This window comes from Notothenia rossii (assembly GCF_949606895.1).
Source record: "Notothenia rossii genome assembly, chromosome: 3".
Classification (NCBI taxonomy): Eukaryota; Metazoa; Chordata; class Actinopteri; order Perciformes; family Nototheniidae; genus Notothenia; species Notothenia rossii.
In genome coordinates, this window is record NC_136901.1 from 74,976,332 (window position 1) to 74,992,770 (window position 16,439).

The 16,439-nt window shown below is 44.1% G+C and overlaps 1 protein-coding gene across 3 annotated transcripts in view; it reads right to left on the minus strand.

Annotated features, from left to right (window-relative positions):
* apbb2a (amyloid beta (A4) precursor protein-binding, family B, member 2a) overlaps window positions 1-16,439 on the minus strand; it is a 38,046-nt gene that overhangs the window by 18,403 nt on the left and 3,204 nt on the right. For 2 of the 3 annotated variants that reach the window (XM_079667983.1, XM_079667984.1), the window contains exons 2-8: window positions 14,845-16,148; window positions 13,970-14,178; window positions 13,090-13,233; window positions 12,070-12,155; window positions 11,912-11,972; window positions 9,635-9,781; window positions 9,108-9,235 (exon numbers count right to left, since the gene is read on the minus strand). In XM_079667983.1, the coding sequence (XP_079524109.1) occupies window positions 9,108-9,235; window positions 9,635-9,781; window positions 11,912-11,972; window positions 12,070-12,155; window positions 13,090-13,233; window positions 13,970-14,178; window positions 14,845-16,117 (2,048 nt within the window). In that variant the 5' untranslated portion in view covers window positions 16,118-16,148. The remainder of the gene's footprint in view (window positions 1-9,107; window positions 9,236-9,634; window positions 9,782-11,911; window positions 11,973-12,069; window positions 12,156-13,089; window positions 13,234-13,969; window positions 14,179-14,844; window positions 16,149-16,439) is intronic. The other variant, XM_079667985.1, reaches the window with a different exon arrangement.

A 16,439-nucleotide genomic window follows, 5' to 3' on the forward strand; every position in this document is an offset into this window, starting at 1 on the left:
ATATCCAATATTATAATTAGAGCCAGACTAATACTGGATTTCTGAAGCCAATCCATTATTGATTTGAGTCCTAAAAACATGAAGATATATTGGTGAGTATTGCTTTAGCATAAACCATCATCTTTTAAGGATCCTCTTCACATGGTTTTCAAAAAGGTATGCCTAAGATAGCATTTACAGTTGATAAATAAACCTGTCAGTGCTCTATTAATATTACATATTTTTTCTACTATAACTTCATATTTATTCAATTTCCTCATACCTCATTCATCACCTCTACTTCTTTCCACTTTCTATGCATTACAGTAAATGCCAAAAAGGATTCCGTCCTCTCTGATTTCCAAAGTTTCTCTCTTATATGAACTGAAAGTATGAGAACATGTGATGTGTTGCACAGGAAGTAAAGCCATACAGGGGAGGTGTCTAATTTCAGGCTATATAAAGGACTTGAGCTGGTGAATAAACTGTATCGCGTCACACATGTTTCTTATTGTTTGTAAAAATGACAATGACCTGAAAGAACTGTCCGGAGAGTCCTGGTTTTAAACACACACAAGATAAAATGTCATGTTTGTGTGAATGAAAGAAATGAGACACCTTGCTGCTTTCAGTTTTTATGCTGAGCAAATGTAATCTCCCACTGGCTCTAGCTCATTTCTTAAAACACAGAGACTGAATATTGTCCATCTTCCCATCACTCCTCATCTCTTGGCTAGAAAGTGGACTTGCAAAACCATATTCCCCCAAACTATACCTTTTATACTGAGATGGCAAAGTGACCAAAAGAGTTTATGGAGCAAGATGTGGGAGTTAATTTGTGTGTCACTAAGAGCAAGACCAGTAAAACACAGATGCTGTGGAGCAGTTAAAGTGTGTGTGACAGCAGAGCAGAGCAAGCCCCTCTGCGACCTGGTGAATTAGTCATGGCCCACAGCCATTAGGCCTAATGCAGAATGTCTGTACGTAATTACCTCTCTACACCGTAAACTTGTTTACAGCTCCAAGATGAGCAGCAACAATGAGCAGCCGGGGGCAGAGAGGGCGCAGCGATGAAGGAGGAGGAGGAGGCACCACCACGACACACACTCCCTGTCTCTACACACACACACACACTCTCAAGACATGCACAAATACACGCACAATCACCAATATTGCCCATGGCGGCAAAAAACTAGGACAAAATCAAGTGGAAATAAAAAATAAAACGGATGTCTACGGTGTATTAAACAGCGCACATAGCCCACGGCACTGCCTTCGTGATTCGAGCAGACAGTTGACGTTGTTTACACCAAAAGCAATGCATCAGTTTGATTAGTTTGCCTCGGTGCCTTTGCATCATTTCTAAGAAAACGCAGAGATTTACAGAGCTGGTTGTGGAAAATGGTCGCACTAAAAGGAAGAAACGCACACACAACACCAGTTTGTGCAGCTTTGTGACCCAATTCAGAGCATTTGGTGTGGCAGAGAGGGAGGGGCCACGATCTGAGGAGGTGAGCAGCACACGTGTCATCACTCATCGTATTTCATTACATATTTAAGGGCAGTGGTAGGTGGTCGGGCGAGATTGAAAGACAGAGAGTGTGTGTGTGTGTGTGTGTGTGTGTGTGTGTGTGTGTGTGTGTGTGTGTGTGTGTGTGTGTGTGTGTGTGTTTTTGGGGTTGGTGGGATGAGGCATGAGGGGGAGAACGAGTGAATTTGGGTGGGCGAGAGAGGGAGAAAGATGATGTCCTGCTGTTCTCTCTGCTCTTGATCATTTATACATCACACTGCTCTGGAGTGTGTCTCAGTGTGTGTGTGTGTGTGTGTGTGTGTGTGTGTGTGTGTGTGTGTGTGTGTGTGTGTGTGTGTGTGTGTGTGTGTGTGTGTGTGTGTGTGTGTGTGTTTACACAACTGCCGTTATTCTCAACTGAGACCGAGCTTCAGTGAGATGTCACTTCAGTATGACGCCCCCATGCATGATCTTACTAATGTGTGTGTGTGTGAGAAAGAGATAGAGGGAGTGGGAGAGAGCAGGGATTTGGTGTCGAGTTAGTAAAGAGAAACGTTGCGCTCCTCTCAGTGTAGTCGGGATCATATCGTTCGCATGTAACCTAATTAGCTGGATGTGCCATAAATCATTATGTTTCATGCAGAGTATAGCCGTCTCTGTCTTGTTCTACTTACAGTGATGTGCTCATACATACTTTTTAACGGGTTACTCAATTAACCCACAAAAAGTTTCCTTACTGGATTGAGTCATCGTTTTCAAGCATATCAAACTGAACAAATGTACCGATTCTTTTCTCAATTTCGTTTGTAAATGGATTATTTTTAAACTTTGGATTTAGAAAAATACTTTGAGCTGATATTCTGCTCTGTATGAGTGAGAGTGAAAACAATAGCTTTATTTAATCGTCTCTTTGTAATTTGGGCGAACCCATCCATTAAATGGAATACACATTATGTACATATCAATTATTATTTGAATTGTTAAATTATAGGTTTTTGAATGGGGAAAACAATCTCATCACAAGGATAGTTAGAACTATTGTAGAGCTTTGGATCATTCCCGACATACCCGCTTCAATCGCCAGGTGTGAATCAGAGGAGTGGGTTTTGTCAGCCAGTCTGGGTCAATTATTATTTCTAGTATATAGTATATATTGTCCTATATGCCTTTTGCTGACCTCAAAAAAATTAAGTTTTATTTGCAAAGCATTGTCATTTGTGTGAGTAAAAGTAGTCTGATCCTGAGCTACAGAAATATTTAAAAGCAAACGTCTAAATACTATCCGTCAAAACAGATCATTTGAGTAAAGTCAGATATTGATTTTGAAACAAAGGAGAAATGAATGTACCGCCTCCACTACACACATCCACAGCAGCCCGACTAAAACATAATCAGAAACCAAATATCTCCAACATGTTGAGTATTCAAATGTGTTCAGTCTGTGAGCACATCTGCTGTCTGTGGTCTGAACTGTCTGAAGAGAGACACTGCCTGTGCCCCGCTGAGCCCTGTTTGATCAGTGAACATCAGCATCACCTCACACCGCCGCCCGCACGGCCCGCAACCAGAGAGGGTTTATCGGGAGGAGATTTATTGGCTGGTGGGACAAGGGAGGGGATCTATAGGAGGAGCAGGAGGAATAATCCATCAGGAAGACAGAGATTACCGCAGGTGTGCCTTACAATGCTAATGTGAGAGAGAGAGGGAGGAGAAGGACGAGAGAGAGTAAAACGTAAGAAAGAAGGAGGAAGGAGTGTCTTTGAGTGTGTGTGTGTGAGTGTGTGTGTGTGTGTGTGTGTGTGTGTGTGTGTGTGTGTCCTAGCATTACTATACTTGTGGGGACCTAAATCTGTTTACAGTCACGTTTGGGGACTCACCTCCCTTATGAGGACATAAGGGGAATCATTAATTTTAGGGTGAAGACTTGGTATTGGTTAGGTTAGGCATGTGTTGGTTATGGTTAAGGTTAGGATAAGTCTCCAGGAAATGCATGAAAGTCAATGTAATGTCCCCTGAAGTGATGTATACATGGTATGTGTGTGTGTGTGTGTGTGTGTGTGTGTGTGTGTGTGTGTGTGTGTGTGTGTGTGTGTGTGTGTGTGTGTGTGTGTGTGTGTGTGTGTGTGTGTGACTAATGATTCCGGTATGGAGAGGGAATGGGGACCCAGCTCCAGCCATAATGACACTTGAGAAAATGAGGGTTTCTGGGAGGAGGCTGGGTGGACATGTCCTGACATTAGGCGTGCAACTGTGTGTGGAGAAGTGGGAGTGATGGATTGTGGGTAGATGGAAGGAGCTGACGTGGAGGAGCGATGACTTGCAGGGAAAGAGAGAGGTCTGTACTGGGCTCAAATCGGTGCAGGAGTGGGGAGGAAAGGCCATCAATCACTCTGGCATCTATCGAGTGGGTCTAGGTGTTCAGGCCTCGTCCCAGGGGGCCCTCAGGGGGGGTCTCGCATGTTAATTAAGGTTACAAGGGGTTTGACATCGGCAAACAAGCTGCGCTTCAACTGCGACGACATGACTGGAAGAGTGACTGTTGCTAATTCAACGATGCAGGAACTCTCTTCATTGACATGAACGGAGGAGATTGCTAGTGTGCTCAGGATTAAAATATTAATGATACCTGAGGCTTGCGTGCCTGCCTCCTCCTCTCTCCTCTCTTCCTCCTATTTGATATCCTCTCCTCCTCTTTTCTACATGCCACAGCTGTCCACAGAAGGTCAGCAGTGGAAGGAAATAAGTGAGAGCTGTAGGGAATAAGCAAAGCACTAATGAATATGGATGACATGTGGAATCAGTGTGTTTGTGTCGTACGTTGTGTGTGTGTGTGTTTGCTGATGAGGTATTAGTGGAGAAAGGGGACAACAGTTTACTTCAATAGCAGGAAACATATCAGCGACACAGAGACACTGCTGAAGACGTACATCACAGCGGGACACGTCCTCAGCTTTTAAACACTAAAGAGTCAATCCTAATAAGTGTCACACGGCAAGGACACGAAAACCAGCAGGACCTGCCCCCCTAATGTCGTAAATCATTTCCCCCAGGCTGTTTGTTCTTCGCTTAGCATCTTCGTGCTCATCCCTCATCCTCCTCTTCTTGTTATGGGAGATACTAAAGAGGGGGGATTTCCACATATGCATTCAGGGAAGGCATTCATCACGTCTTTACACGCTCACACACCTTCACTTAGGTGTGTATCCTCGCTTAAACAAATTCAGAGTGCAGCGCAAGATGTACATGTAAAAAATAGAGCAATATCAAACAGCTCCAAACAGCGGTGACACACACATCCAGACTCTTTAATCCCGTCTTCCTCAATCCCCCTTCGCTTATCTCCCCTTCCTCTCTTTCTTTCTTTCACTCTTATGCCTTCTCTTTCTTATCTGCTTTCTCATGTCTCAGTAACTCCAGCTGCAGCCAGCCTCCCTACACCTGACAGCCAGCCAGCCAGAGAGAGAGAGAGAGAGAGAGAGAGAGAGAGAGAGAGAGAGAGGGAGAGAGGGAGAGACAAAGTACACAGCTTGGAGTCAAACACAGCGGGAGTCTAAGAAGTAAATGAGTCAGGAAATGAAGGGAAAGCTAATGAATAAAAGTAGTGCTGAGAGCTGTGAGCTGTGTCCGAGAGGTGGGGGGGGGGGTGATGTTGGAATAGAGGAGCGTTAATGAATGACTGTAAGTGGAGGGATGGAGGGCTGAATGAATAAGAGATGGGGGTACTCACACAGGCAGACATGCTCGCCCAGTTTCAGACGACTACTTCCTTCGTTAGTTCCAAAAACACGGTGACATTGCTAGAGCCGTGGCACCCCGGGTGAATATCTCCTCCTCTGCCTCCTCTCTTCCTCTGGGGTTCCTTATCCTCTTCCCCTCTTCCCCTCCCCCTGCTTCTCTCTCTCCTCCTCCTCCTCCTTCTCCTCTTCCCTCGGCTACACCTTTTCTCTTCGTATCTTTCCCTACGGCCGGCTTCCTTTGCTCTCCGGTCCGAAGAGCCTCCTGCTAAGTCCTGCTCAGAGTAAGCAGAGAAGCGTGCACTGCCGCTCCCTCCCTCACTGGCTCTCCACCGCTCTGAGGAGACCCCACTCTCTCTTTTCCCTCACACACTCTCCCTGTTTGTCTGAAGTATCTTCCCCTCTCCCTCAGAGGCTGCTATCTGTGTCTCTCAGTCCCTCGTCTGACTGAGGGAGGGAAAAAATAAGAGGGGAGGCTTACACCCCACTAAAGTGCAACGATGGGACAAACAAAGAGAGCAGAAGAGGCAAAGCCGTGCAGCCAATGGCGCGAGAGGGAGGCAGAAAGAGCGCTGGAGACAAAGAGTGGAAACAGTGCAGGAGCATCACAGACAGAACGAGGGGATGGAGAAGTGGGGGAGAACACAGACACACCTGCTCATTCTCCGTCACACACACACACACACACACACACACACACACACACACACACACACACACACACACACACACACACACACACACACACACACACACACACACACACACACACACACACACACACACACACACACACACACACACACACACACACACACACACACACACACACACACAAGAGTGCTCCTGATATAGACCTATGATCTCATCTGTGACACACACACACACACACACACACACACACACACACACACACACACACACACACACACACACACACACACACACACACACACACACACACACACACACACACACACACACACACACACACACACACACACACACACACACACAGGGTTAGGACTTGCTGAGTGCTCCAAATATAGACTTATGACTTCATCAAGGAGCGAACCCCAACCCCCCCCCCCCCCTTGTCCTTCCCCGCTCATTCATATTGAATCGGGCAAGGAGAGAGAGGGAGATGCATTGAGGACACTCCTCAGATGGATGGATAGAGAACCACAGGACACTTTGCAGTGCCCTCCATGCAAGCATTTAAAAACATCTCTGTCTCACTTTCCCTGCTGCCCTTTCTCAAGCTCATTGTTTGAACTCTGTGCTCCCATTCTCCTGTTCTCTGTCACATTCTCACTTCACATCATTCAGATGTGTCTTTCTTCCGTCTGCCTCGACTAGCTTCAGTCGATTATATAACCACCAGTCTGAGGGGAAACGCAGCCAGTCATAAACTAGATAGTATCTCATCATGTCATTTCAACACCATGAGCATTCATGTGTTTCTATAACAGCCTTCGCTCTACAAATCTTTCCACACGATGCATTAACATGGCTTCAGGGATTTGCACACATGCAGGGGTGTTAACTCGATGTACCGGTTCCTCTCCAAAGGTGTTGTGTGGAGTTGAGGTCAAGGACTTTACAGATCAATTAAGTTCTTTTTTTAAGGCTATTCTTGTGATTGTTTCTGAAGAACACTAAATCAGGAGAACAAACTGGGATCGGCCAAGAGGACAGCATCATCTCACCAACACTGCTGAAGACATACCACAGCACCAGCATTAGCAGGTTTAGAGGTATTTTTAATTGATAAATAAAGAAATCATGACTCAACTATACAAACATGAGCCAACTCAACCAACATATATTAAATAATACAGTTAGAAATACATAGCAGCAAACTAAACTATTTTACATTTCCTTCACGGACAAATGATGAGTCTCTTGTGTATCAGCTAAACCACCTACACATCTGGAAGCAGACTGATTATACAATAATGTAATGCTCACATCCGATTACATGCTGTAAAGCTTTCTGAGATGCTGAGCATATACAATCTAGTTTAGTTTGCATCTATTGATGAAAAAAGTAATTGGAGATGAGCAAATGTGTTATACATGTTATCCCATACAATAATTAGCAGTGAAGATTATGCATTCTCTAACAATAAGTTTCTGTATACTCTTGTTAAAAATTCTTTTATCAACCTGTTTTTTGTGCATGTCGCATTGAACCACAGTAAGGCGTTTCCAAAGCACATAAATGACTGAAGAATAGTAAGCTGTAAAATGCTCCTTAATTGATAATAAAGGATCAACCTAAACCAATAATACATCTACGGAAAGAAAGTACTCCTGGGCAGGACCCTACATACTGTATACCGTCTTCCCTCTGAATGCACTGGCTTTGAGTATAGTGCACTCTTGTGGCAGGACTAAGCTATTCTGACCTCTAAATATATTCTCCACACACACACACACACACACACACACACACACACACACACACACACACACACACACACACACACACACACACACACACACACACACACACACACACACACACACACACACACACACACACACACACACACACACACACACACACACACACACACACACACACACACACACACACACACACACACACACACACACACACACACACACACACACACACACAGGATACCATAAAACAATTTGCTGAACATATGGAAAGAGGTTTCAGAGCATCAGATATGTTCTGAGTTACACACATTCCCAGCCAGAGTGGAATTGTAATACATTCGAAATCATGGGCCTGAAGCCGAACAGAAAAGTGCAGGCTTCAGATTTTAAAGTAGCGGTGGGAGGAGAGGATGAAGAGATGGGAATATGTAACACTGTGAGAGAGGGAGAGAGAGACAGATTGAGAGAAAAAGAGATAAGAGGGAGAACTGGCCCGAACCTCCCCTCTTCACTTCACTACACGCTTTATCCATTACCGCTGAGAGAGACAGCCAGGGAGTCTCTCTATCCTCTGAGACGGAGGAGGGTGGAGGGACTCTCTTTCTCACCGTCTTTCTCTATTTCACACACACGCACACACACACCACTAATGTTGTGGCAGTGTTGCTGTTGAGGCAAGGAGAGAAGAAGAGTGGGAGGCTGCATCCAACAACCACCCTCTGTGCGTTAATGAGACCGTGGCAGAAATTAAAAGACGACGAGAAATACTAATTAAGAGAAATGTAGAAAGAAACAGAGACAGGAGGAGCTAGATAGAAAACTAAGAGTAAAGGCAAGTGAAGAGAGATCAAAATTCATTTTAGCCAATCTCTTAACAGCTGATTACACATGTCAAAAACCTCCAACCCGCTCTGACTTGTTTAACATTTATCATTGAGAAAAGATTTCTATACCATCATCAGGGTATGTGCATGTTATCATAATGCACATACGCAAATGCGCCTCCACGCCTCATACATATTACTAACTATATGCACATATGAATATTACATCAGCACTAATGTGTCCAGATTTGTGCCGGCTTTGAGTGTTTGAAGTGGTTGCTCCACGGAAACCCTGAGGGGTCCATATCAATGAGGGCTTAGCTTGCCCCCCTATTAGTGGCTGAGCTAGCTTCAGCACACTGTCAGCTCAATAGTGGAAGTTTGAGATCGTGGGACATTGCCAGCTCACTGAAGGCCTCGAACGGAAACACGGAGCAATGAGCGTCATAAGTGACTTTTGAATGCAGTCTGTGCAAATGTGCATTAAATAATAATGAGGCTGATTTCAATGATCTGAAGATAAGGGAACACTCCTGAATCAGCTTCCAAAATGCATCAGTTTGTGTCGAGAATGGCCATAGTAGGCTAATGCACATCAATACAACAAAGTGTCAAAAGAGAAGTTGGATAATTGTGATGTCCACCTACCTGTCGTGGTCCCGGCCCACGCCCCAGACACGGATGCTAATGATTGGCTGAGAGTGGAGCAAGCTGTGATCATCAGGGTCAACGAGCGTCAACATGCGGTCCTGAAGCACCAGGAGCATCCCTTTACCCTGTAACACCAAAAGCCAGTGAGGAAACCAGTCATTTAAAAAAAGATATCGCAGCTACACAAATTGTATTTGTTTTTTTTTACTTTTCTCTTATCCTTTCTTTTTTATGTAACACAATATGGTTTGAATCAGGAGAGACAAACTGGACTGTATTCCTTATCTTCATTTTAAATCTCTTGAAATGAATGAGGTTTCTACCAACCCATCTCAATTGAATCCACATATAGGGCAGCACTTGCAAACTTCTTATTACATTTGGTTTAAAAAAAAAAAAAAACAGTCCACTCACACACATGGACGTTTAAACTGCGGAGGCTGTGTGTCTCAAGGTGTTTTACTCAGGCACAAAGTAAAAAGTGAGCTATGGCATACACAGTGTGTAATGTAAGTAACACTGACCTCCCCCCAGACGCCGGCGGAGTCCCGTATGTCTCTCCTGCAGTAGGACAGCTGTCTGATACAGTGGTGCACGGCCACACTGCTCCTGCCATCACACAGGTCCTGCTCTGCCATCTCCATCCAGCCCAGAGAGCGGACCGGAAACGACTGGAAGGAGCACCACACACAGTTGGAGGATTCAGTTGTCAATTTCATCAAAGATCTTTTAGCAGTTCTGGCTATCATATTGTCAGTATCATAACACTGATCTTTCTGATATTATTTGTGATATTTCACAACAGGGCGACATTGCTACAATAAAGTCTAAGAGGGCAAGAATCAAGGTTAGTTAGACAATTAGACAGAATACAAATAATACAACAACAATAAATGATAAATCACATTATTTGAAGTCCCCTAAAATTACGTAATAATCAATACTAAGCAACGTCAGTGTCCAAGATATAAGTGCTTAGTTATTAGTTATTGTCATCATAACTGAAAAAAAACAACAGGGCAGAGTCTGGAAAAATGTACAAAGGTTTAATTTAGCTTGCAGAGGTACAGTACAGCATGTACTAACAGCCACTGTAACACCACATGATGGCAGGAGAGCAAGAACTAAAAGAGGCTGATTGGGGAAGACATCAAATATGAAAGACTGTGTGTGTGTGTGTGTGTGTGTGTGTGTGTGTGTGTGTGTGTGTGTGTGTGTGTGTGTGTGTGTGTGTGTGTGTGTGTGTCTCTATCTATCTATATCTATCTCTCTCTCTCTCTCTCTCTCTCTCTTGTTTTTAAATCATTAAACTTTCACAAATCCTTAGATCATATCTGAATTGCCAAACTTATGCCCCGTGTTTCTGGGTTCCTCTGAGAACTACATAGGCTTATACCTTATATTTTCCACTTATTCTTTTTATTAAACATCTCAGATTTGCCTGTCGCAACATTAGTTTGTGAGAAAACGTAAATGGTACTTTTCTTTTGGAATCTGTCATATAAAATGCACTTTTGCACGTCTTTTATACATGAATATGTGTTCCCGGTGTTCCAGGGAACTCACCAAGTGTCAGAAAACACAACCCTCTCTATTTTCCTCCATACCCAAATCTCTAAAAAAAGGGGCTGCAACGGATCTGATACAGACTGATCCAGATTTGAACACTTCTGTGACGTCACAGAAGTGGCGCTACGGCTATTGGGCCAACTCCAACAATCAGGAGGAGACAGTCACGGACATTGCCGTTCGAAAGCGCTGGAGACGCTGTAGTACATATGCCAGGCCTGTAGATGGTGCTGTTCTCACAGAATCAGCCCATGCAAAGGCAGTGTTAAATTGAGCGAAATGAGGAATGGCTAAAATGCATGATCTGTTAGGTATTTTGAAAAATAAAAAGTATAAATATGCCTTATATAGGTATGGTCCTACACTATATTATTCAAATATAGCATGATAGGTCCAATTTAAACATTAACTGTATATAAATAGAGCATATCATCTTTATTTTATGCCGTGAGTACACAACTTTTAACTGTTTAATATTGGACTATTAAAATATGTCCTTTGCATAATGGTGAAATTCAATAAGTATCAAAGAGGTTTCTTCAAACCAGACTCACAAAAACCAGTTTGGCTGTAAACATGTCTATAGCTCAGTTCACAAAGTAACCACTGAGTGGCACTGCAACAGATAAGAGAGAGGACTGAGAGCAGGTGTATTACATCATGGAAAACAAAGCAAGATGCCTTCCCTTCATTAATAAATAGATAATATGCTGAAATGATGATATTTGGTTCAGCAAATAAGGACAGACGGACTTAATAACAGAAGAATATGTGCTCTGTCTTATTTTATTGTAGCTTGTTTTCCCCTATGGCCTAATGAATAAACTCGCCTCATGTTCGACTCTCTTTCAATTACTTAGTTTGTGCTACAGATCTGAAATGTCTTTTCACCTTTGCACTGTGGTTTATGTTTGTACTTCATAGCACAATGCGTGGAGTAAAAAACAAGAATCTTAATCCAAAGCATAAACCAAAGCAAATTCCTAATATGTGTAAACCTACTTGGTAAATAAAACCGATTCTGAAAGTATGAAGCACTTGTGTGTAGTTGCAATTTCGTAGTCCCATCTGGTCACCACACATATTTGTGTTGAGCAAAATAAATCATGAATCAATCTAAAAGAGGGAACTACTTCTTCAGCAAATACAGTTGATATTTTTATTTATCTGGTTAAACATCCAGGCAGAATGTTCTCAGCCACAACGTTATTTCATACAAATGTTGGTTTTACCATTGCCTCGGGATCGGAGAAGGTGTTGTTGAGGTCTACTGTCTCCAGCTGGGCTGGGGCGCTGCAGGGAGACATCAGACATAACATAAAGTCAAAATATATATATATTTTCAAAATTAAAACACCAAAATCGATATATTATAGGACATGTGTATTACTTGATATTAAGTGAAGCATAGCGGAGGGTAGCCCCTTGAAACGCCTTCAGACTGGGATCTGGATAGACTGGATAGTCCTTCAGCTCCTGGAGCCAAACAGATATTCAGAGAGAGAGACATTAGTGACAGAGACTGGTGAGGGAATTTAGAAAATAACAAAGAGACAGATATTAATATGCATTGTACCAAGTTATTTGATCTTAATCCTCATTTTAAATTAGTATAAGTGATATTCATCTCTGTTAAATATGCACCTCAGACTGGCCCTGCTTGAGATTCACTGTGGGCTCATTTCAATCTAATAAATGCAGCAGTGAATGCAGAGATATATCAAATACAGTCACACCATTAGGCTTTTAGAGGATAATGCATACGTAAGACTTTTATGCAAAGTACAACTGAGATGAACCAGAGCTGAAATAAAAGCTATAAAAAGCTACATGTGGTGCTACCATCATCATGTAATGTCAGAGAATCCTTTGTTATGTTTTTAATAGTGATTGTACAACTGTGGAGCAGTTATGGATTAAAAGGCTAAAATGGAGTTAACTTAAACCATTAATATATATGACAGCAATGTATTTGAACTTCTACAGAGAGGGAAGCAATTTTGATTAAAGCTGCAAGCAACAACAAACAGTTCCTCACACAACCATGTGTGCTGGGGGAACTGGTGGGATGCCAACTTCCTGACAAATTACACAAAATGGCTGCGACACAAAGGCGCTCCATGAAAACAATAGATTTGAATTACTTTTCATTTTCAGTGTCTTCAGATTGTGCTGAACGAATGTGAAGTTGATTGGATTTGATCTGAAGGAGGAGTTTATTAAAAACACCCATGGCTGCTTCGTTAAAGTTTGGTAGTGGGTGCAGATGAGGTGCACAATCTCACTCGCATTCTAAGGGTTCAGGTCAATATGTTACGTGATTGCTGCCCATGTTGAATCTCATCATCTGTCATTGTGAATCATTTTCTGTACTGAATTGTACGCCCAGGTTAATGTGACTCTGACTCACACTGGCTGCGCAGGAGGTGATGTTGAGATTTGGTCCAGATGAGATGACATCATCGTAGGGGGTGGAGGAGCAGGAGGAGGGGGAGGAGCCAGAGGGGGAGGGCACCGGCTCCACCGAGCTGCCAGATATCAGACTGCTGGGGCGCTGTGGCAGAGAGAGGCGGGATAAAGATAAGATGGACAGAATGACGAGGCGTTAGAGAAACAGAGAGGATGGTGGTCACATTAACAACAGCTTTCTAATATGTTGGAATATCGTACATTTTCCAGTTAGCAGATAGTATCAAGCTTTGATATCATTGTGGTCTCCATCTGACCACAGCTACACAAAAATAGAGTTGATCCTAAGCTTAAATATAGTTTGCATGTCCTTTAATTCATTCTTACAGTTTTCAAAACAAATGTTTGAAATAACAATTATTTTCACTAATGTAATCTTTGTTGTTATTGTTACCGCTGGTAGTGTTATTGTTTGTTATCCAGTGTTCTTTTGCCTTGAATTTATTTTACATTATGATGTAATGTTAATGTATGGACCCCAGGATGAGTCATTGCTACCTTCACAGTGGCTAATTTTCTTAATGTTCATCAACGGATGGAATATTTCTACATTTAAAGAGGATGGCTCGCTTATACTGTAAATTGATGTGAAAACAAATAAAAAAACAAGCGAGTGGATCGTAAGTTAAGATGTTTCTTAAACTTACATGCTTCACTTTTAAAATAATACTATATGTTATTTTATTATTATGGTTTTCAGTGCCATTGTTAAAAATTCATAGAAGATTGCAGAAAGCATTTCACTTCCAGCGTAACAGTTTCACAAATCAGGGCTTCGGTATTTCATGTTTAACCCTGAGTGTGTTATGTTTTCCTCTCACCTCGTTGGGGGGCTTCGGGGAGTCGTGTTCTTCCTGTGGGGGGCCGTGCTCAGTGTATGGCTCATTGCTAGGAGAGGTCTGCTCGTCGCTGGAGGCAACAGGTCGGTGGTACTGCGTGGTGCCGGTGGGGATGTGCCAGAAATAGATCTCTGATGAGTCTGAGATCTCCCGCCAGCCTGGGGGCAGGTCCCCCTCGCTCCATACATCTGCTAATGGAGAACAACGACACATAACACACATTGAGAGTGTTACACAAACATGTACGTGTGTATGCTCGCACACAGGAGGGCTCTACAGAAACACCTGATTGTGACATACATAAGACTGTACACACACACAGGCAGGGATGGACAGGGTCAGTTTCAGCGATGGTCAGCCTGTCCCTATCTGTTGTCATAGAAACTGTGTGGCTCATCCCCTGTAGTCAGACCAAGTGAGCAACAGCATCTCTCCCTTCCTCTCTCTGCTGTTTTCCCCCCGTCTGCCTTCTTATGTTACCCTCCATACGCTCATATTCTCAAACTACTGCTTTGTCATCCGTCCTTGGCAATCACCGCTTCCTCAACACAGTTCTGCTATTTTCTCTTCCCATTTTTCCTTCCTTTTTCACACCCTCTATCTGCGGTATCCTCTCGCTCTGTCCATCCCAATCGCTCTCTGTACCTTAAGGTGGCTCACAGGGGCCTTAAAGGTTACAGCAGTGTTACTGGAGCTACTTGCTTGCTTAAAAACGGGCATTTCCTGTTTCAGGAGGCAGAGGAAGGGAGAGATACATCGAGGGAAAGAAAGTGTGATAAAAGCTGACACAGAACTGCTAATGAAAAATGTAAGATCAAATGACAAGAAAAACACACACACACACACACACATCGTACCTGTCTCCCGTGGAGTCTGAGGAGAGGGCGTCTCCTGGGACAGGGTGGTCCAGCTGGAGTCTTCATCCTCTGAAGGACTTTCAGGAGTCAGATCCATTCTTAAACCCACTTTAGGGAGCGCAGTCTCTGCTTCAGGGTCTGTCAGGGCAGGGGGCGCCCGGGTCCTGGTGGGGGTGCTCCTCTCTGCAGCCCGGGCCTGCTTCGGGGAGGAAGGCGGGTACTGTTGCAGGAACTGGTTCTCATTGTTGGGGTGCAGCTCAACCTTGATGACCCGAGGCTGGGAGCTCCGAGGGGGCTTTGCAGGACTGCATGGACTGACCTGAACCTGGGCATACAGCTCCTCTCGGACCTGGGCTGGAGCACGGCTCTGGAGGAGGTTGTGGTTGTCTGGGACCCACTCTGGGCTGTCGTTGGAAGAGGAGGACGTGGGGGAGAGAGGAGCTTCCAAAAGCACCGGTAGCAGGGGCGGCCTTGGTGCAGGTGTGGGTTCATCCTCCTCCTCCTCTTCCTCCTCTTCCTCCACCACTGGCACCACCTCTTCCTGGAAGTTCTGCTTGCTGCCGGGCTTCTCCTCCTTCTGGCTCTCCCTCTCCTTGACAGGGCTGGCCTGCTCCTTCTCTGGGGAAGGCTGCTGCTTGTTCTCTGGGGAAGGCTGCTCCTTCTTGTCCTCGTTGTCCTCTTTGTTTCCCCAACTGTGGTCCAGATCCCAGCCCTTCCCATGATAGTCCAAGAAGCTCTTGGTCCTTCTACGGAACGGGGGCAGCTGTGAATTGTCTTTTCCCGACTCCAGCCAGTCAGAGCTGGGGTTATTGAGGAGATCGTTGTGAATCTTTTCCTCTGTATTGGCCCTGCTCAGCTCCTGCTGCTGACTCTCAGCTCGTCTCTGCATGTTGGCCCCATTCTTGGCCAGTTTGGGGTTGGTTGTATTGAACATCGAGGACGATGAGGAGTAGAGTGCAGAACTGGAGGAGGACTTGGTGGGGAGCCCCCTCCCTCTGGTTACAGGTTGATTTTTAGAGGATAAATTTTCACTTATCCCCATAGCGCTGCGCACACTCGTCATCGTGTGCCTCTGACGGCTCTTTGGCAAGGTGGACGAACTCCCTGTTTCCATGGACTCCTTGATGACGTCTCGCCCAAGCAACTGGTTGTATGATGAGCGAAGGCTGAGGGAGGTGGGAGGAGCTGAGGAGGGGGCGCTGCGATTGGCCATTCCCACATTAGAGGGGGAGGAGCCAGAGCGGGATAGAGGAGGAGTTTGTACCGACATCATGGCTGACAGGAAATACACTGCGGTGATAGAGCTGAGGAGAGAAGAGACACACTGTCAGGAGTCATGTTACACCTCATATGCTGCACAATGTGCGTATAAGAGATTATCATATATTTTAATATCATTTTTTTAAATGAACACATATCATTAAACAATACATTTTGACACAGATCCTTTAAACTATAATTACATTTGTTTTATTAGATTTCTAAAGATGAAGAGATAGGGAAGGAAGTGTTTCTCACTTTAATGAGTCAGTCCGAGTACAGTCACACTTCTCCTTCCTGTGTCTGCAAGCTTCTCTTACGCCTACTTATTTATA